Source organism: Ascaphus truei, chromosome 10 (genome assembly GCF_040206685.1).
Source record: "Ascaphus truei isolate aAscTru1 chromosome 10, aAscTru1.hap1, whole genome shotgun sequence".
Classification (NCBI taxonomy): domain Eukaryota; kingdom Metazoa; phylum Chordata; class Amphibia; order Anura; family Ascaphidae; genus Ascaphus; species Ascaphus truei.
In genome coordinates this window covers 57,032,419-57,053,933 of record NC_134492.1, presented here as the reverse complement: position 1 = coordinate 57,053,933, position 21,515 = coordinate 57,032,419, and the positions used below count along the sequence as shown (strand labels likewise).

Below are 21,515 nucleotides of genomic sequence, written 5' to 3'. Positions count from 1 at the left end.
AGCAGTAAACAGATTAGAGCATGGTAAGGCTTCTATCAAGGGCTGTGTGTCTCTGCTATCTACTGCTTTCAGTGGGAAGTTATTTGGGTTTCACACAGCCTGTTGTCTCCAACACAACATCATAAATCAAGTAGTTAGCTTTCCTTCCCAACCTCTCTGCAGTCTCAGCACTGGCCAGTCACACAGAAAATCCCTAGCTCAAATACAAAATGACTGATCCCAACCCAAATCTAGTGTATCCCCATGTCTATTCGATAGTACATCCCCCAGTGCACCCCTAAGTGCATCCCCCAGTGCACCCCTGCCGTGCATCCCCTCTGTGCATACAAGACAAAAACAGGGCACAGCAACACCTCTGCCCCAAAGCCAAATCCAGAAGCAGCCCACTGTCTGTCACAGAAACACATGGACCTCTTCCCAGAACATGAAATGGGTGTCTACATGGCAGGAGCACACACTGTATACACAGGCACACAAGGTGGGGGGATCTGCCAGCAAGGAGGAGCATGGACCCAGCTATAGCAGGGAGAACAGTCTGTACTGTACCTTGGAAGGCTCCAGCGGGGTGAGGAGGAGGAGAAGGAGGAGGCTGTAGGTGCTGTTAGGACCAGTCTGCATGCTGACCCCCTGTCTGCACAGAACATCACCACTGCCCGCTGCTCATCCTGACTGAGCTGCTGTCCTGGGTGCTGAATCCCAGCCTTGCAGTCAGCAACCAAAGTTTGGAGCCCAGAAGAAGGCGAGAAGAGGCAAGGGGGAAAAAAGGGATGTAGAGAAGGGAGGAGGAAGAGAGGAGGAGAGCTGCTAGGAGAGGTGCTCAGACCTGGGCAACGGATGTGACATCACACAGACTCTGGGGGGCTCTGCTTTGCGGGGATTTGGGGGGTGTATCTGCAGGGAGAGCGTAGCGGGGACCCCACATGCATGGGCTGAAGAATAAGGAGGACCTAATCTGCTAACATCCTCAGGGGGTCTCCTACATTCTGCAGATAAAGATGCATTTGATTGTTCTTTATACTGTACATTCACTTTAGGTGTTTTCTTCTCTGTCTTTCATCCTCAGCACCACAACCTGATTTTCAGCTTCTCAGTGGTTCTGATGTGTTGATTTCCCCCCCACCTGCTCTGTCGCTGTTCTCTTTGACTCTGTGCTGCCCTTGTAGGGGGTTCACAAGCCCTTATAGGGCAATAAGGCTCCTGGCAAATCCTAGGGCATCTCACTTGAACAGTATCTCCTCCTGTGTGTTTGCTGCTGGGAGATTACATGAATCATTAACCACCCTTAGCTGGCAGGGGAGAAGAGAGTTAATGGCAAAAGCAGATGTCATTTGGAGGAGGTGGGTGGGTGAATATTTAGTTCCCTTTGATGGTTGGGCAGGGAAGGGGTGGAGTGGCAGATACAGCTGAGCATATAATACAAGGATTGACTACTAAGAGGAAGCAGGGAGAGAGGCACTTTTCATTTTACAAACACAATAGGCTGTTAACATCATTTGCAGCAGCTGTCATCATGCCTTCAAGAAAATAAGCAGCTGTCTTATCAATTCAATTCCAAATTAATCAGGAGCCATGTTTTTGCCCCATGAAAGGGAGGATACATGGTCATTGGTGGGGTTGAGAGTGACCAATGAGTGTTGTTTAGTGTGGAGCTAGTGTAAACGTCTACAAAGTAACCAGAAGATTCAGAGGCATCCATACACGATCTCAGGTTGGTCTGTGCTCTGGAGAACCTTGCTTTATTCTTGGTAAGGTTAGATTTGCTGTTGTAAAGGAACCCAGATAGCTCTGTACAGATGCATTGTAAGGAACCCCAACCCTCTCTAATAGTGTCTGTCATCAGATGCATTGTAAGGAACCCCAACCCTCTCTAAAAACGTAACTGAGATCAGATGCATTGTAAGGAACCCCAACCCTCTCTAATAGCGCGTCTGAGATCAGATGCATTGTAAGAATCCCCCAACCCTCTCTAATAGTGCGTCTGAGATCAGAAGCATTATAAGGAACCCCAACCCTCTCTAATAGTGCGTCTGAGATCAGAAGCATTATAAGGAACCCCAACCCTCTCCAATAGTGTCTGTCATCAGATGCATTGTAAGGAACCCCAACCCTCTCTAATAGTGCGTCTGAGATCAGAAGCATTATAAGGAACCCCAACCCTCTCCAATAGTGTCTGTCATCAGATGCATTGTAAGGAACCCCAACCCTCTCTAATAGCGCGTCTGAGATCAGATGCATTGTAAGGAACCCCAACCCTCTCTAATAGCGCATCTGAGATCAGATGCATTGTAAGGAACCCCAACCCTCTCTAATAGCGCGTCTGAGATCAGATGCATTGTAAGGAACCCCAACCCTCTCTAATAGCGCGTCTGAGATCAGATGCATTGTAAAGAACCCCACCCCTCTCTAATAGCATGTCTGAGATCAGATGCATTGTAAGGAACCCCGACCCTCTCTAATAGTGCATCTGAGATCAGATACATTGTAAGGAACCCCAACCCTCTCTAATAGCGTGTCTGAGATCAGATGCATTGTAAGGAACCCCGACCCTCTCTAATAGTGCATCTTAGATCAAATTCTTCTATATTTGGTGCAATTTTCAAATGACCTGAAAATTGCAGGGAAGCACTTAGGGATTCTCATGGAACAGAATGAATTCTAGGAACCTCTGTTGAAAACCACTGCTCTAGTCTGATTTATGGCAGTATTAGGATGTACCAGCTCCAGTAAAAGGGAAGAGGATGGTCTGGTAAACACAGATTTTACTCTATGAAATACACACTGATTGGCATCAACTTGATAAGCCAAGTTCTAATGGAGCAAGTGTTTATCTTGCCACCCTGGTCAGTGAGTTATAAACCTCATTACTGAGAGTGAAGAAGCTTCATTTCACTGACAGTGATAAAATTCATCTTAAATAATTGGTTGTATCTGTATTGTGGCTTACTGGGTTAAAGGTATATTTTATATAGATATGCATGTATATATATATATATATATATATATATATATATATATATATATATATATATATATATATATATATATATATATATATATATATATATATATATATATATATATATATAAAATCATATGCCAAAAACATTAGGCTAGACTCACTTATTCAAAATGTTCCATATGTATCCAAATATAATTGGCAGTATCAGCAAAATATAGCAGTTTGCGCCATGAAAATGTCCCTGATTTAGAAAAATTAACTACATCATTAGGTTTTATAAGGGAAACACAAGGAATGAGTGATTAAATGTGTTTACCGCGTCCTGTCCACGTGTGACACCCTCCCACTGATAACGGGAATGCAGTGCACAGGTGTAATTGACATATACGTGGATAACCTATAATTATGACCATTCCCTTGCCAATGCTCAGACAGATATGTCACATGTATTATAAATGAAGAAATCAGTGCTACCTATCGAGCATGTCATTTTGACTTCACTTTAATTGGCTGCACACAGAATGAGAAGACAATTCTATGTGAGTCTGGCTGTCAAGGCATTAATGTGATCCAAATATTGTTATTAGGAACCTGCATCCCCTATTATCCATCTACTTTTCTCCTTCTGTGCCCCTGCGTTCCTCAATTTGGGATTTAGGAAAGTTTGCAGGAGGAGGTTTCTATAACCCCTCCCTAACTACTTCTATTACCCCATATAACCGCTCCCTAAATCTTCTTCAATTACCCCATATAAACACGCCCTATAACTCCTCCTATTGCCCCATATACCCTCACCCTAAAATTCCTCCTATTGCCACATATAGCCACTCCCTATAACTCCTCCTATTACCTCAGATAACCTCTCCCTATAACTCCTCCCATTACCCCATTTAACAGCTCCCTATAAAGCTTCGTCTTATCCCATATAACCTCTCCCTATAACTCCTCCTATTCCCCATATAAGCGCTCCCTATAACTCCTCCTATTACCCCATATAACCACTCCCTATAACTCGTATTACCCCATATAACTGCTCCCTAGAACTCCTCGTCTTATCCCATATAACCCCTCCCTAGAACTCCTCCTATTACCCCATATAACCTCTCCCTATAACTCCCCCTATTACCCCATATAACCGCTTCCTATAACTCCTCCTTTGACTCCCCAAATCCCCAGCTGACACACGGATACATTAACACTGATGTACAGTAGAGGCAACGCTTATTCTAACATTTGCTTTAAACTAGCCGGGTTACATTCTGGGTATGTGCTGGGTATGTTCTGGGCTAGTTTGAGGCACGTTTAAAGCATTTCTGCATTGACTAACGACTCATAGGATTAACACAGCAGGGATCCCTGGCATTCCAATTCAGTTTGAATGGGACTGCCAGGGACCCCCGCTGTTAATCTGATAGGCCATTAATCAATGCAGAAATGCTGGGGCTAGTTTAAGGAAAGTTTAAGGCATGTATTCAGAATGTACCTGGGTGTTTTGGGGAATTGCCACTGGTTTTTGTTAGAATAAGCGTTGCCTCTACTGTACAATGTCCCTGCACGTGCTTTGGTCCCTAGGTTGCGTTTTACATATACTGCACAGACAGTTTTCAACCTTTTTCTGCGTCCATCTGGCAAGTGATACAGCAGGAACCGCGAGACGCAGTTACAAGCGGACCGTTGTATTAGATCTTTTTATGGGAATTATGCGACAGGTGATTAAACTAAATAGCATCTCTTAAATATTTATTTTTTATGACTGTTCTGTAATCAGCAAGATTAATTTAAGGATACGTCTTTTGTTTTATTCATCAGAGGGAATACGAATCAGGGTTGACTTCAGCTCAGAAGTTTAACAGGAGCGGCTAAACCAGAGGTAGACAACTCCAGTTCTCAAGGGCCCCCCAACAGGTCAGGATTTAAGGATATCTCTGCTTCAGCACAGGTGGCTCAGTCAGTGGCTCAGTCGAAGACTGAGCCACTGACTGAGCCACCTGTGCTGAAGCAGGGATATCCTTATAACCTGACCTGTTGGGGGCCCTTGAGCACTGGAGTTGTTCACTGAGCCTCTCATTGAGCCACCTGTGCTGAAGCAGGGATATCCTTATAACCTGACCTGTTGGGGGCCCTTGAGCACTGGAGTTGTTCACTGAGCCTCTCATTGAGCCACTTGCGCTGAAGCAGGAATATCATTATAACCTGTTGGTGGCCCTTGAGGGTTAGAGTTGAGCACCCTTGATCTAACCCGTCATTAGTGTTTAAAATGAACAGAGCTGTTATCAACTCGTACGGTTTACTGTATGTTTTTGAATTGCTGGATTTGACAGCTGCCAATCATAAAACTATCATTATTCTTTCCTCTCGTGCTACTAGATACGGGGGGGAATTATTAGTCTAAATTTGTATTTGCCACGAATGTCATTTTATTCACATTTTCGAATATCGGCCAAAGCGTTGGGCTTGAAAATAAAAATTAAAACGCCGCTAAGGTTTAAACAAAGTATGTCTAAAAAATGGAATATTTAAACATTTTGAATTTGAAATGTTTTGAAAATCTCAAAAATACCAAAAATTGGAAAACATGTAAAGATTTGCAAAAAAAAAAAAACCTGAGAAAACTAAAGGGGGAAAGTTGGAGAATATTTATTAAGTGGCCAAAATAAATAATCACTTTTTGGAGAAAGATGGCAAATGTTGAAAAATTCGGTGAGAAAAAAAAACACCCCAGTTAAATGAGAGAATATAAGCATTGGAAATAAAGAAAGACAGAAAACATTTGACATTTTCAAGAATATTCAAGTCTTTTTGAAAATGCGGGAAATTAAATGCGAATTTTCACCTGTTCCTCCATCTCTACTTAAGTTAATGCTGAAAAATCTCTTCTGTTCATGTGTTTAATATTCCGTGTGACGTCCTCCATCCCGTGTGACTTCCTCCATCCCGTGTGACGTCCTCCATCCCGTGTGACTTCCTCCATCCCGTGTGACTTCCTCCATCCCATGTGACTTCCTCCATTCCGTGTGACTTCCTCCATCCCGTGTGACGTCCTCCATCCCGTGTGACTTCCTCCATCCCGTGTGATGTCCTCCATCCCGTGTGACTTCCTCCATCCCGTGTGACTTCCTCCATCCCGTGTGAGGTCCTCCATCCCGGGTGACGTCCTCCATCCCGTGTGACTTCCTCCATCCCGTGTGACTTCCTCCATCCCGTGTGACTTCCTCCATCTCGTGTGAGGTCCTCCATCCCGTGTGAGGTCCTCCATCCCGTGTGACTTCCTCCATCCCGTGTGACTTCCTCCATCCCGTGTGACGTCCTCCATCCCGTGTGACGTCCTCCATCCCGTGTGACGTCCTCCATTCCGTGTGACTTCCTCCATCCCGTGTGAGGTCCTCCATCCCGTGTGACGTCCTCCATCCCGTGTGACGTCCTCCATTCCGTGTGACTTCCTCCATCCCGTGTGAGGTCCTCCATCCCGTGTGACTTCCTCCATCCCGTGTGAGGTCCCCCATCCGGTGTGACGTCCTCCATCCCGTGTGACGTCCTCCATCCCGTGTGACGTCCTCCATCCTGTGTGAGGTCCTCCATCCCGTGTGACGTCCTCCATCCCGTGTGACGTCCCCTATCCGGTGTGACGTCCTCCATCCCGTGTGACGTCCTCCATCCCGGGTGACGTCCTCCATCCCGGGTGTCGTCCTCCATCCCGGGTGACGTCCTCCATCCCGGGTGTCGTCCTCCATCCCGTGTGACTTCCTCCATCCCGTGTGACTTCCTCCATCCCGTGGACGTCCTCCATCCCGTGTGATGTCCTCCATCCCGTGTGACTTCCTCCATCCCGTGTGACTCAGTGGCCAGACCTGTTTTGAGAAAGCAGTGGTGTGGTGCTGAGTTGACATTTTTGGAAACTTTGGGCCAAAGCTATTTGGATTGGATTTTTCGAGCAGAATTACACAATATTCAGGTTATAAACCGACTTTAAAATAAACTGACATCTCCTAGATATATTGGCAAGGTGTCTGTCAGGTCGCTAGGCATTGGGACACCTCTTAAGATATCGTACCCACAGTGTGCCTGCAGGTTCCTGAGATTAAGGAGCAGGTTTGTGTCTGTGTTTGGATACAATTGGATACATTAAATTTGTAATTCTGAGTTATTACAAGTTCTTTAAGGGAGTCACCCACTGGGTGCTGTACCTGGTACGCTTTGTATCTGGTGACATCATAATGCATATAGCCTGGTGGCAGATAAGGAAAGTCAGATAGCTATAAACTTTACACAGAAAAGAGGGAGAAAGAAAGAGAGATAAAAACACAAAAAGGGTCGCAAAAAGAGAGAAAACAAAAACTAAATTAGTAACAAAATTTAATTTATATGTCAAAATAAGAACAGATAACACTCACATTAAAAGAGGTAGATCAGATTGGTCTAAACATCTGCACAGCCACAGAGGGTCGGGCTCTGCACCCAGAGACCACCCGATCCAAAAGAATCCTCAGGGGGTTAAAGGAATTAGTCCAGTTGCAAGGATGGTATTCAGCAAGCAGTTCTATCATTGACATACAAATTATATTTTGTTACTAATTTAGTTTTTGTTTTCTCACTTTTTGCTCCCCTTTTTGTGGTCTTTATTTGCCTGGATTTGCCCCGCTGATCACGCCAGACTGGGAGCAGCAAGGAGGAGCACATTTACTTAGGAGAGATAGAAATTAAAGGGACAGCGCGCACTGGTTCTCTATAATAGAAAGAGAGAGAGGAAGTCAGTTGGCACATGAGGAGCAAGTAAGGCTGAGATTATACTCACCACGCGCTCGCACGCGATGGAGCGCCTGCACATGTCACACGCCTGTCGCTCCCGCAATTGTAAACTCTCCTTCCTAGCGATGCTCAGGCGATGGGGAGGCGTGTGGGGGTGTGGTCATGATGTCATGCGGCTGGTTCGCCCTGATTGGCTGAACCGTGACGTGGCCATTCTCTCAGCCGGCGCGGCAAAAGACAAAAATCTTGGCTTTTGAAATCGCGGTCCCTCCATCGCTCTCCGTCGTGCGTGAGATGAGGTGGGGAAGTGAGATGAGGTGGGAGAGAGAGATGGGGGGGAGAGAGAGATGAGGGGGAGAGAGATGAGGGTGGGGGAGAGATGAGGGGGTGAGAGAGATAGGGGGAGAGAGAGATGATGGGGAGAGAGAGATGAGGGAGGGAGGGAGAGATGAGGGGGCAGAGATAGGGGGGAGCGAGATGAGGGGGGGGAGAGAAGGGATGAAGTTCGTTTCTTAGAATAACAATATCGTTTCCACAAAAACATTCACCTAAACAACTGAAAATATATTTGACAGTTTCCAAACCTTTTAGATACAGTTACAGCACGACGGGGCGTCTGTATCCAGTGTGCAAGAAAGAAAAACCCTACTCATTTCCAATAGTTTTTTGGGAGGCTTGGATATATAGGGGGCAGAGGATCCCCCCACCCCCACCCCCACCCAAAACTGCACCACTTTTTCCTTCATACATAGGCCCATATTCCCTAAATGATGCTATGATTTAGCACGGCCTAACCCCCTTTCAAGTGAATGCGACGTGCTCAAGCTTTGCGCCGTTTAGTGAACATGATCCAAGAGACTGTCTTCATTTGAAACAGAGCCAGTAATCTATTCTTTATCAGCAAATGCGTCTTGTCCCATTGTAATTCAAATCAAAAATAGCCCCGCTCTTACAGACCCAGCACACGCACTTCTGCTGCTTCTGTTCCGCGCTCGGAAAGAAGGGTTTCATGTCAGCACTTTCTATATATACGGCTCTGTGATTGTCCCATAAAAGACACGTTTTTAAACTGGCAATTTTTCTGTCTGTGAGCGGGAGGGCGGCCCGTCCGTGGGAGGGAAATAACCAGCCACGTGCGGTTTGTTAATGCTGAATATTGTATGCATATCTTTATTTATATAGAGCACACAGTGTACTCAGCGCTCCACAAATACACACAGGGAATTATAATACAATAAGCACAGCAAAGTCAGACAATAGGAAAGGAAATCCCTGCCCAGGAGAGCTTACAATCTAAGTGGTATATTGGGAGATTTACAGAGACAGCAGGTGAGGGAATAAGTGCTGTACATGGCAGTGCCTGGCCTTGATGGTGGGGTGGTGCAGTAGATGGCAGTGCCTGGCCTTGATGGTGGGTAAGTGCAGTAGATGGCAGTGCTTGGTAGGAGTGACTGTGGGTGTGGGACTGTAGCCATGAGTCCAGGCTATTGGGATGCTTTATTTAAGAGGTGAGTGTTAAGGTGTGATTTGAAGGTGAGGAGAGAGGGTGCTCGGCATATACTGAGTGTGAGGGAGTCCCACAGGTAAGGGGCAGTGAGGGTTTAAGGTGAGAGAGAGCAGTAGAGGTGAAAGGGCTGGAGAGGAGACAGTTATGGGTAATATTGCATGCTCTGATTAAACTGTAACACACTGAGAATTCTATAGGGCAGGGTGGCCAACTCCAGTCTTCAAGAGACACCAACAGGTCACGTTTTAACTATATCCCTGCTTCAGTACAGGTGGCTAAATCAGTGGCTCAGTCTATGACTACTCCCCCTGGGAGCGCCAGACCCCATTACGTAGCCACTACTCCCCCTGGGAGCGCCAGCCCCCATTATGTAGTCACTACTCCCCCTGGGAGCGCCAGCCCCCATTATGTAGTCACTACTCCCCCTGGGAGCGCCAGACCCCATTATGTAGCCACTACTCCCCCTGGGAGCGCCAGCCCCCATTATGTAGTCACTACTCCCCCTGGGAGCGCCAGACCCCATTATGTAGTCACTACTCCCCCTGGGAGTGCCAGACCCCATTACGTAGCCACTACTCCCCCTGGGAGCGCCAGACCCCATTATGTAGCCACTACTCCCCCTGGGAGCGCCAGACCCCATTATGTAGCCACTACTCCCCCTGGGAGCGCCAGACCCCATGACGTAGCCACTACTCCCCCTGGGAGCGCCAGACCCCATTACGTAGCCACTACTCCCCCTGGGAACGCCAGACCCCATTATGTAGTCACTACGTCTTGGGGAACCCAAAGGGTTACATTTATTTAAGTCACAACTCTAATACTTAAATGTAATGTAACTGTAGCCAATAAAATCTAATTAGAATGACGTGGTAAAGTCTAATATTTAATTGTAATTATCTGTGTATATATATATATAATGTATATATTTGTCACACTGAATATTTGTAGGCAGGGGGCTGGAGAAAGGAGATTTGAACGATCCAGTGTTGAATGACTAGCGCAGCTGATGAACATATGGAAACTCAGTGAATTGATGACACGCTGCCCGGCCTCACAGGGCAGACAGTTGGGTCTCCGCCTAATTGCCATTTCAGGAGATACGGCACAAACATCCCGCAAAGGGGGAGGCGGGGAAGCGTGTCCCTTCGTATTGCTAGTAAGTCTTTAACACAGTACGAGGGAGGAAGCTAATCTTTGTGATTACAGGCGGAGTACGTTTTCAGGGAGAAACAAATAAGCTTAATCAAGAGCCACAGGGAGAGGACCTCTGGAGGCAGCGATGGGGGAATCTGTGGGGACAGATTTGGGTCAGTGTAATTGTTATTTATGTGCTGGGAGGAAATGGCCCAGTTACAGTGAAACTTGTCAGAACTTTCGCTCCACGTAAGTTTATTTACTCGCCTCGTGAAATCACATTAGCTGAGCAGTACGTGCACAATAGTTTGTGTGTGTGTTTGTGTGTGTGTTTGTGTGTGTGTTTGTGTGTTTGTTTCACAGACCTGTGCAGGATGTCAAATGCAATATAGTGACACGCAGAGCGGCATAATAACACGCAGGGCAGTATAGTAACACACAGAATGCCATAGTAACACGCAGAGCGGCATAATAACACGCAGGGCAGTATAGTAACACACAGAATGCCATAGTAACACGCAGAGCGGCATAATAACACGCAGGGCGGCATAATAACATGCAGAGCGGCATAATAACACACAGGGCGGTATAGTACCACGCAGAGTGCTATAGTAACACGCAGAGTGCTATAGTAACACGCAGAGTGCTATAGTAACACGCAGAGTGCTATAGTAACATGCAGAACGGTATAGTAACACGCAGAGCGGTATAGTAACATGCAGAGCAGTATAGTGACACGCAGAGTGGTATAGCAACATGCAGAGCAGTATAGTAGCACACAGAGTGCTATAGTGACACGCAGAGCGTTATAGTGACACGCAGGGCGGTATAGAGGCACGCAGAATGCTATAGTAACACAGAGTGGTATAGTAACACGCAGGGCAGTATAGTGACACGCAGAGCGGTATAGTAACACGCAGGGCAGTATAGTAGCACACAGAGCGGTATAGCAACACGCAGAGCAATATCGTAACACACAGAGCGGTATTGTAGCATGCAGGGTAGTATAGTGACACGCAGAGCAGTATAGCAACATGCGGAGCGGTATAGTAACACACAGAGTGGTATAGTAGCTCGCAGAGTGCTATAGTAACACGCAGAGCGGTATAGTAGCATGCAGGGCAGTATAGTGACAAGCAGAGCGGTATAGTGACACGCAGAGCAGTATAGCAACATGCGGAGCGGTATAGTAACACACAGAGCGGTATAGTAGCTCGCAGAGTGCTATAGTGACATGCAGAGCGTTATAGTAACACACAGAGCGGTATAGTAGCTCGCAGAGTGCTATAGTGACATGCAGAGCGTTATAGTGACACGCAGAGCGGTATAGTGACACAGAGCAGTATAGTAACACGTAGCACGCAGGGCGGTATAGTAACACGCAGAGCGGTATAGTAACACGCAAAGCGGTATAGTAACACGCAAAGCGGTCTAGTAACACGCAGAGCGGTATAGTGACACGCAGAGCGGTATAGTGACATGCTGAGCGGTATAGTAACACGCAGAGCGGTATAGTGACACACTGAGCGGTATAGTAACACGCAGAGCGGTATAGTGACACACTGAGCGGTATAGTAACACGCAGAGCGGATATAATAACACACAGCGCAGTCATAGTAATGGGCAGAGCGATGCCTCCAGCACTGAGAGAGATGCTGCAGAAACGCGGTTATTCCCTTCTTGGCACAGACACGTGACAGCCCAAACAGCAATGTTTTTGCAGCTTTATATCGTCACAATGTGTTGCTTGGGCCACTCTTACTGGGGAAAATACCAGATTTTAATCTGCAGCCTGGGGGGGGGGGGGGGGGGAATGGCTGCCACATCTGCGTCCCACATCTGGAAGCCGCGACAACATCAGTCAATGGGACAGCCATTTATCTCACCTTTAAACCTGGCAAGTATGTCCGGTAACTTCCCTGGTTAATCTAACGGGGGTCCCGGCCCGGGAGGTAGAAATTGTGCGGCCCAGCAATGGCGGAGCCGCGTGGTCCCAATCCGGTAAAGGGGGAGAAATAGGGGGGTTGCTCCTTTTTAATGTATCAATGCCATTACTTCACCTTGGTCCCGGGTAGGAAATTGATTTGTTAACTCTTTGGGTTCCTGAGAGGCCGCAACACCATAGTGTCCCAGCGCCTCCAGCACAGCGCAGTCATGTGACGGCTCTTCAACGCGATCACGTAACAGTGGCGTCCATTAACCGGTATTCTTCACATCCTGTGAGTCCATGGTACTAGGACCAGATCACTCCTTGTTATTGACGTAGCCACTCCTCCCCCTGGGAGCGGCAGACCCCATGACGTAGCCACTACTCCCCCTGGGAGTGCCAGACCCCATGACGTAGCCACTACTCCCCCTGGGAGTGCCAGACCCCATGACGTAGCCACTACTCCCCCTGGGAGCGCCAGCCCCCATGACGCAGCCACTACTCCCCCTGGAAGCGCCAAACCCCATGACGTAGCCACTACTCCCCCTGGGAGCGCCAGCCCCCATGACGTAGCCACTACTCCCCCTGGGAGCGCCAGCCCCCATGACGTATCACTACTCCCCCTGGGAACGCCAGACCCCACGACGTAGCCACTACTCCTCCTGGGAACGCCAGCCCCCATGACGTAGCCACTACTCCCCCTGGAAGCGCCAGCCCCCATGACGTATCACTACTCCCCCTGGGAACGGCAGACCCCACGACGTAGCCACTACTACACCCCTGGGAACGCCAGACCCCATGACGTAGCCACTACTCCCCCTGGGAGCGCCAGACCCCATGACGTATCACTACTCCCCCTGGGAACGCCAGACCCCACGACGTAGCCACTACTCCCCCTGGGAACGCCAGACCCCATGATGTAGCCACTACTCCCCCTGGGAACGCCAGACCCCATGATGTAGCCACTACTCCCCCTGGGAGCGCCAGCCCCCATGATGTATCACTACTCCCCCTGGGAACGCCAGACCCCATGACGTAGCCACTACTCCCCCTGGGAACGCCAGACCCCATGACGTATCACTACTCCCCCTGGGAACGCCAGACCCCATGACATAGCCACTACTCCCCCTGGGAACGCCAGACCCCATGACATATCCTGACTCCCCCTGGGAGCGCCAGCCCTCATGACGTAGCGCTACTCACCCTGGGGTGCCAAACCCCATGACATAGCCACTCCTCCCCCTCGGGCGCCAGGCCTTCTTCTGTAGCAACTACATCTTGAGGCGCCCCAAAGGGTTAAGAAACCGGTGAGAACAAATAAACATGTCTCTGGATTAAGATATCCAGCACCTACTTTCCCTGCTGGGATTACTCACAACCCTTAAGAAAATATTGTCTAATTAGTTTTGCTACATAAAGCAAAGAGAGACAGAGACGGATATCTCTGAGTGTCTGTTATTACATGGTGTACAACACCGTTCACTGACAGCACTCTAAAGGAGAATGTATTACGATTATGACTTCTATTATTATCAAGATATACGGCTACAAATGTCAATAGCTTCTTCTCCCCTCAGTTGGCAACGTGTACAAAACAGATGGGATTTTCTTACAGTCAAACGGCACCAATCGCTGGAACTGGAGAGGACGGCTTAGTCTGACTGGTGTTTTAATGAAATTAATAAGACCCACAAATAAACCCAGGTGTGATCCAAAACATGCATTTGTTTTTGGCTAACAATACCACATTTGGTAAGAAAGAAATGAAACCGCACCCTTTTATTAATGGGGTTCTTTTCCCCCCACCCCTTTTGATAAATCTTCCTGCCGAAATAATAAATGATCTGCAGAAAATAATCAGATAATGTTGGTCGCGTCGGTGTTTGGAAGACAATTTAGGCGCTTTACTGAAATAATGAAGCGGACGTGTGAAATGACGGAGATGTACAAAGTTCATTCCACTAATGGGGAAAGAGCGAGGCAAATGGACGAATCTGCATCTCCCGAACCTTTCAAATAAAGCTGACCTCATACCCAGTAATGGAGATCTCGCACTGTTGACCCAGGGAAACAAAAATTGAATTTCTGGAGCGTTTTATCAGATGGAAATTGTACGAACGGCAAAGAATCCAATACTTCCATGGCTAACTTGTGTTGGGTAGGGGGATGGTAAAGGATTTGAGCATACAAATGTAGTCCTGTGTCCTGGTCATTCTGTGTTGCAATGTAATATGCCATAATGCAGTGGCTGGCAGTGCCTGTCCTTGAAGGTGGGTAAGTGCAGTGCTTGGTAGTGCCTGGCCTTGAAGGTGGGTAAGTGCAGTGCTTGGTAGTGCCTGGCCTTGATTGTAGGTATGTGCAGTGGTTGGTAGTGCCTGGCCTTGATGGCAGGTAAGTGCAGTGACTGGCAGTGCCTGGCCTTGATTGTGGGTATGTGCCGTGGTTGGCAGTGCCTGGCCTTGATGGCAGGTAAGTGCAGTGACTGGTAGTGCCTGGTCTTGATTGTGGGTTTGTGCAGTGGTTGGTAGTGCCTGGCTTTGATGGTGGGCAAGTGCAGTGGCTGGCAGTGCCTGGTCTTGATTGTGGGTATGTGCAGTGGCAGGCAGTGTCTGGCCTTGACGGTGGGTAAGTGCAGTGAATTGCAGTGCCTGACCTTGATGGTGGGTAAGTGCGTTTCATGGCTTCTGGAGCACAGAGACCTTTTCTGTTTCCAGACTAAAATTTCCACTTCTTTCCTAAAGAGCGAGGCATCAGTTTATTAAACTTCATCCACGGTCTGACTTTGTTTTCAGGGCTCAGTATCTCAAGAATAGAAAATGGTGCACAGATCTGAAAGGCGTTTGTTTTGTTTCTCTTTAGCAAGGGGCAAAACCGATACCAGAAACCGCGTCAGATTGACGGAAGGAACATTTGTCTTTCCAAAAGCCGGTGCTGTATTTTTGCATTGGTTTCGCAGCTGGGAAATATTACTAAATAAGGCAGCAGAGAGAAGGGGGCCAAGCAGTTGGCAACGGATCCCAAAAGAGAAATGAATCTCCGAGCGTGGAGCCTCGATCCCTGTCTTTGCGGCGACTTCTACATCACGAGTTACTGTTCCTGAGATCTGTTTCGGGACGCGACGGGTGATTTAGAGGTGAAAAACCGCGCAGAGCGAGAGCGGGAAAAAGCTTCATTTCAAGCGCAAAAGGCCACGCCGCGAAACGTTATTTTCTACTTTATTTTTTAATTAAAATGCTCCGTCAATCAATTTAGTCGGACAACAGGTGCTGCTGGGAAATAGATGGAAATGCTAATTTGTGAGAGAGGCGGCCCTCGGGAGTTTTATCCAAATTAATTATCTACCTTTCTGCTCGTAAAAAGGAGGCTGAGAGGGGGGAGAAGAGGGAGAGGAAGGTATTCAAATCTTAGAAACGGCAAACCGTGAGATGATGTCGTTTCCATGGAGGGGAGATAATTAGGGGGATCACATTATCAAAAGTAGAATCCAGGACATTAAAAAAATATCTATAAAACAAATTTCTTCCTCCTTCCCTCCCCCATTCTCTCTCTCCCTCTCCTCCCCCGATTCTCTCTCCCCCTCTCTCATTCTCTTTCTCCCTCCTTCATTCAATATCTCCCTCGCCTAGTTCTCTCTCTCTGCCCCCCACCATTCTCTCTCCCCCCCCACCATTCTCTCTTTCCCTCCCCATCACCCTCCCTCCCTCCTCTCTCTCCCTCCATTCTCTCTCCCTCCCCTCATTCTCCCTCTCCCCCATTCTCTCTCTCCCCATTCTCTCTCCCGATTCGCTCTCATTCGCCACCTCCCTATAATCCCTCCCCCATTTTCTCTCTCTCCCTCCCATTATCTCAATATCCCTCATTCTCTATCTCCACCATTATCCCTTTCCCCATTTTCCCTCTCTCACTCCATTCTCTCCCTCATTCTCTCCCCCTCCCTCCCATTCTTTCTCCCTCTCTCCCTCCCCCCTATTATCTTTCTCTCCCTCCCCCCATTCTCTCTCTCTCCAAGTACTGCAGTTACAGCCTCTCTTCTCCACGTCACTCCAACACATGTTCTGTTCTCATTCTCCCATCTTACTTTTGGGTGTCTTGGTCTTTTAATCTCCCTTGGAATCCAGTTGAGTTCCATCTTCGTCCAACGATGGTCATTTCTTCCTGCGATATGTCAGGCCCACCGCCATTTTAATTCCTTCCCCCGTGTGATGACATCACAGGCTTTGGTTTGTTTTGAACCCATTCATTCTGGTTCCTGTCTCTCTGTGTAATACCCAGCATGCATCTCTCCATACTTCTATGCGTCGTCTGAAGCTTCTGAATTATCTTCACATTTAGGGTCCAAGTCTCACATCCGTACGTGAGCGCGGGCAGGATACACGGTTCCAACACTCTCCTCCCAGAGGCGCAGGGGAAGGTTCCCTTGAAATATATATATTTATTTTTTACAATTTTTCTCGGTAAAGGCATACATATTTCTTAACCCCCTCAGTGCTGGAGAGCCGAGCACCGGTCTGTGAATGCTCGGACACAGTCCGAACGTTACTTGTTCTAGAGCAGAGGCGGCCAACTCCAGTCCTCAAGGGCCACTAACATGTCTGTTGTTAAGGATATCCCTGCTTCAGCACAGGTGGCTCAATCGGTGGCTCAGTCAATGACTCCAGTCTTCAAGGGCCACCAACAGGTCAGGATTTAAGGATATCCCTGCTTCAGCACAGATAGCTCAATCAGTGGCTCAGACTGAGACACTGATTGAGCCACCTGTGCTGAAGCAGGGATATCCTGAAAACCTGACCAGCTGGCTCCCCTTCACGACTGGAGATGGCTGCCCGCAGGGTTTCCGCCTCTCGTTCTTCCGCACACGCATTTACTCCTTGAGAAGTTTCAGCGGGGATATTAAAGGATAGAAAAAAGAGGCCTAACCTATCAATTTTATCGGGGGGGGGGGAGGGGGGTTGTTTGGGAGACTTATCTCCCGCTCCGGAGTTTGACAGTAAAACGCTAAACATGAGAACGATGTTGATATTCTTCCAAATCCAATTACTATAAATTCCAGACTCCTGACAAAGGCGGAGAAGTGTGTCAGTATTTTATGCGGGGAGAGAAAAAGGTAAGCGTTTGATGTGGAAAGGCTCATAATATTTATGGCTTCTCCGTTGTTTCTCCCCGCAGGAGTCGGGGGCCGACGCGGGACGGAAATGGAGAGAGTCCGACCGCGCTTTGGGGGATTACAGCCACATGGCTTCGTTTTTCATTTTACTAAAATCGTTTCGGGAACAAATTCTGAGTGGTAATATGCGTAATATGCAGAAGAAATGTTTGTTATAGGCAGGGCAATATCGCTGGGTGTTATATTCAGTGTATTAGGTTCTATATACAGTGCAATACCAATGGGTCGTATATATAGTACAGTACCAATAGGTAATATATACAGTGCAATGCAATGGGTCTTATATACAGTACGTTGGTAATGCTCTTTGTATGCAGTGTAATTCCAGTAGGTTCTATATACAGTGCTACCAATGGGTCATATATACAGTACAGTACCAATAAGTAATATATACAGTGCAATACTTTGGGTCATGTATATAGTATGATCATAATGCTCCTTATATGCAGTGTAATTCCAATAGGTTCTATGTACAGTACAGTGCTAATAAGTAATCTATACAGTGCAATGCAATGGGCTTTATCTACAGTACGATGGTAATGCTCCTTATATGCAGTGTCATTCCAATAGGTTCTATATACAGTGCAGTGCCAATGAGTCTTATATACGGTACAGTACAAATGGGTTTTATATACAGTGCAATTCCAATGGGTCTTCTACAGAACATTAAAATACTAATGAGTATTATATACAGTGCAATGAGCTTCACATATTGTCCCTGTGTATTGTATGTATGTATGTATGTCTTTTTTTATATAGCGCCATTAGTGTACATAGCGCTTCACATTAGTACTAAACGTGACAATCATAAATAACAAATAATTCAAATAACAGATCATGGGAATAAGTGCTTCAAACATAAAAGTAACATTTCGGAAGAGGAGTCCCTGCCCCGGGAAGCTTACAATCTAATTGGTGTTTCTCCTCTGCTGCTGGACACATTAAATTGGCTGGCAGGTTACAGGCCTATTTCTGTTAGACTGGGGCGAAAAGCTTTGTGGTAATATCCCTTTTACTGGGCGAGCCCGGTTGCTACCTTGGAAATGTCACCTTATCACCCTGTGACTCCGGAACCGACATTTAGATTGTAAGCTCTGCGGGGCAGCCCCTCACAGTGCCACAGACCTCTTCCAATGGACCTCCAGCTGAGGACTTCGGTGATTCTCCCATCTCTGCGTCGTCTTCTCAGCCGTCATTTTCGGTTTTCACGGCCAAACTGCCGGGACTTTGATCCCAACCCGTGCGTCACTGAGAATTGGGGGCAAATCATTTGTTTTGACATTTTAATTTTGTCGTTCTCGTGCCCGGGAAGGACGGGCGGACCAGGGAAGGCAGGAGGGAGATGTCCTCTGGTTTCTGGGAATGTGGCAGTCGAGTTGGAGAGAACTTCACCGCTTTGCCTGAGGCTGGCACTGAAAGACCTTTGTGCCGCGCTCGCTGGCTAATTCAATCTGGCATTTCCTTGAAACCTGCTCCTTTGTTCGAGACAATGCCCGGCTCTCTAACGATGGTTACGGGCTTGTATTTTTTTTCTTCTAAACTTTGCATTATGTAACGTCTTCATTTTATGCATGGAATAGGAGAAGCTGACAGCTCGAATCCCCTGAACTCAGACTCTGAAACGGAAAATAACTCCGAAATAAAAGCACAGGGTTTCCCATTTGGGGGCATGATGTATTTTATATGATATCTGCATATTAAACACTCATGTTTCTGACATTATAAATATATATATAGATGATCCACCTCCCTCCCTCTCTCTCTTCCACTCCCTCTCACCCCCCCCCCCCCCCCCTCTCTCTCTCTCTCTCTCAAGTTGGCTCGAGAAGAATCCATTTCAAGTAGCCCCCTGTATCCTTACGAAAGAGGGCATGATGGGTGGTGGGGATGGTTGGGGCCCCCGAGGGTAAAGGCTAGCTAGGGTAAAGAAAATGTGGTGGTCAGAGGAGGGGGAAGAAGCTGAGGAGGGTATAAGATAGGGAGGGAGGAAATACGCTATTTGCTGGTTGCCACAAGGATCTCATCCTTGTTTATGGTATTTGATATGTGTTAACGTTGTTTTTTGCCTGTTTGTTGTCACAGTCGACGGTGGGGTAGTGGTTAGATTGCACGTGGTAAGGTTGGATCAGCAGGCGGTGGGGGTAGTGGTTAGATTGCACGTGGTATGGTTGGATCAGCAGGCGGTGGGGGTAGTGGTTAGATTGCACGTGGTATGGTTGGATCAGCAGGCGGTGGGGTGGTGTTGAGGTTGCACGTGGGATGGATGGATCACCTTCCCACCATCACCTGCCCGTCCTCACCTGCCGTCCACATCTTCCCACCCTCACCTTCTCACTATCACCTTCCTGCCCATCAGCTTCCCGCCATCCTTTCTTTCTCTTTCTTTCTCTGATCTAGGGTTACCATACGTCCATATTTTCACGGACATGTCCAACATTTTGATTGTAAGGTCACACATGCGCGAGCGAGTGCTGACCGTGCCTTCAGGAGCGGCGACCACCGACCATGCAGACACGAACGAAAGCTGACCGCTCAGGCACAAACGAAAGCCGACAGCGCATGTTTGACGGTTGTCCCGGCTTGGTGTTTTTTGATTGGGGAAATATGTTAACCTTACCTTATCTCTATTTTCTTTATATCAACATAACATTTTGATAACAGAATAGAACACAATACAACCCTTGATACAATGATATTACTGAAGACGGTCCGTTAGATCACTCAAGATTGAAGGACGTATCTTTGTTCCAATCATGTTACAGGCATACAGGATCAGAGTGGACAACTAATCATGATGGAGCCAAGAACAGCAAACAGGATTGGCGGACAGCTGGAGGAGCCAGAAGCACTCACAACTCACCGGGTGGGGGCGGATTAAAAATATTTATTAAGACTACATAAAAAACATGTGAAACATGACAAGGACACAAAACAAAAAAGGGGGGTTCTCCTCAACTTATCATGCTGGCATGATGGTATTTCATAGCTCTGTTCTCTATGTCTAGGCAAAACCTTTATATCCTGTGTAAGAGATGTGTGCAGAGGTATATTTAATGGAGACCGAGTAGAGTGAAATAAAATCAAAGCTTTATTGAGCCTGTTCCTTTAACAAGGCAAAACACTCAAACTAAACAAAATAAAGGCCTATCTAAACCTTTATTCCAGCCCTCTCTAACTGGGTGGGTAGCTAGGCTGATTACCACCCCAAACAAATATATATATCAGTCCAACAAGAAAGTCTCTTATCTGTTTCTGTTGCTGTAGCTGTAGGGGAAGGCCTCTCTGCTCTCCTTGATCAGCATCCCTGTGTGCTATGGCACTCTCTGAGTCCAGGTATAGAGGTCTTGTCCCCTTGTCTTGCTGTCAGCATACAGTCCTTCTGTGTGCATCAAGACATCATCTTTTCCTCAGGTAAGCACAGTTGTGGACTAAGGAAATCTCTGGTCTGTCCTCCTTCTCCTTATGTCAGCCCAAATGTGCGCTAAGGAATCTCTCCTGTGTCTCACATCAGGCTTTTCTCAGGGTCCTAATCAGCCAGGTGGAGTCTGGTTGATTGCCGGTGTGCAATTAACCAGCTCGCTGCTGGATTTACAGGCAGTTTCTCTCACACAGTGATAAGTCCCTGTTACACCCTGTTTCTTATAACCAGCTTTACGGGGCAGTAACTCGTTTTTCTCACGATCAACCAGATTATGCATAGCAAGTCATATTAATAGAGAGCAAGAGAACATATTTTTGTCTTTACCAGTTATCTTTTACATATTCATGGTAAAACAATGTTTTCTTATATTTTTGTCTCCCAGACATCCTGGTGAGATGTCTACTCATACTATCAATCTCTGTTGTTACAACCCTCCCTTGTTTAATATTGATTCATTGCTTCTAGTATCTAAAAAAAACTACTTTGTTATCCTACAAATATTCCTACTTTCTAAAGATGCTCTTGTCATAATGATTTAACTGTCTTAACTCCTCACATTCCAGACTCATGAGCTCTGCTTATAGAATTTCAGCACAGCTCAAACATCCTAATTGTAATTACAGTACCAAGTTTTTATAACATAGACAAAATGGAAGT

General features: G+C 47.0%; 1 protein-coding gene and 1 long non-coding RNA gene across 2 annotated transcripts in view; one reads left to right on the top strand and one right to left on the bottom strand.

Annotated features, from left to right (window-relative positions):
- The window catches only part of OLFM3 (olfactomedin 3), a 148,566-nt gene extending 147,306 nt beyond the window's left edge, over nt 1-1,260 (bottom strand). The window contains exon 1 of the mRNA XM_075617013.1: nt 547-1,260. Within this exon, the coding sequence (XP_075473128.1) occupies nt 547-618 (72 nt within the window). The 5' untranslated portion in view covers nt 619-1,260. The remainder of the gene's footprint in view (nt 1-546) is intronic.
- LOC142503979 (uncharacterized) lies at nt 561-20,528 on the top strand. The gene is made up of 2 exons (XR_012804149.1): nt 561-749; nt 20,200-20,528. It is a non-coding gene; the product is annotated as an uncharacterized LOC142503979 (long non-coding RNA).
- The last annotated feature ends 987 nt before the right edge of the window (nt 20,529-21,515 follow it).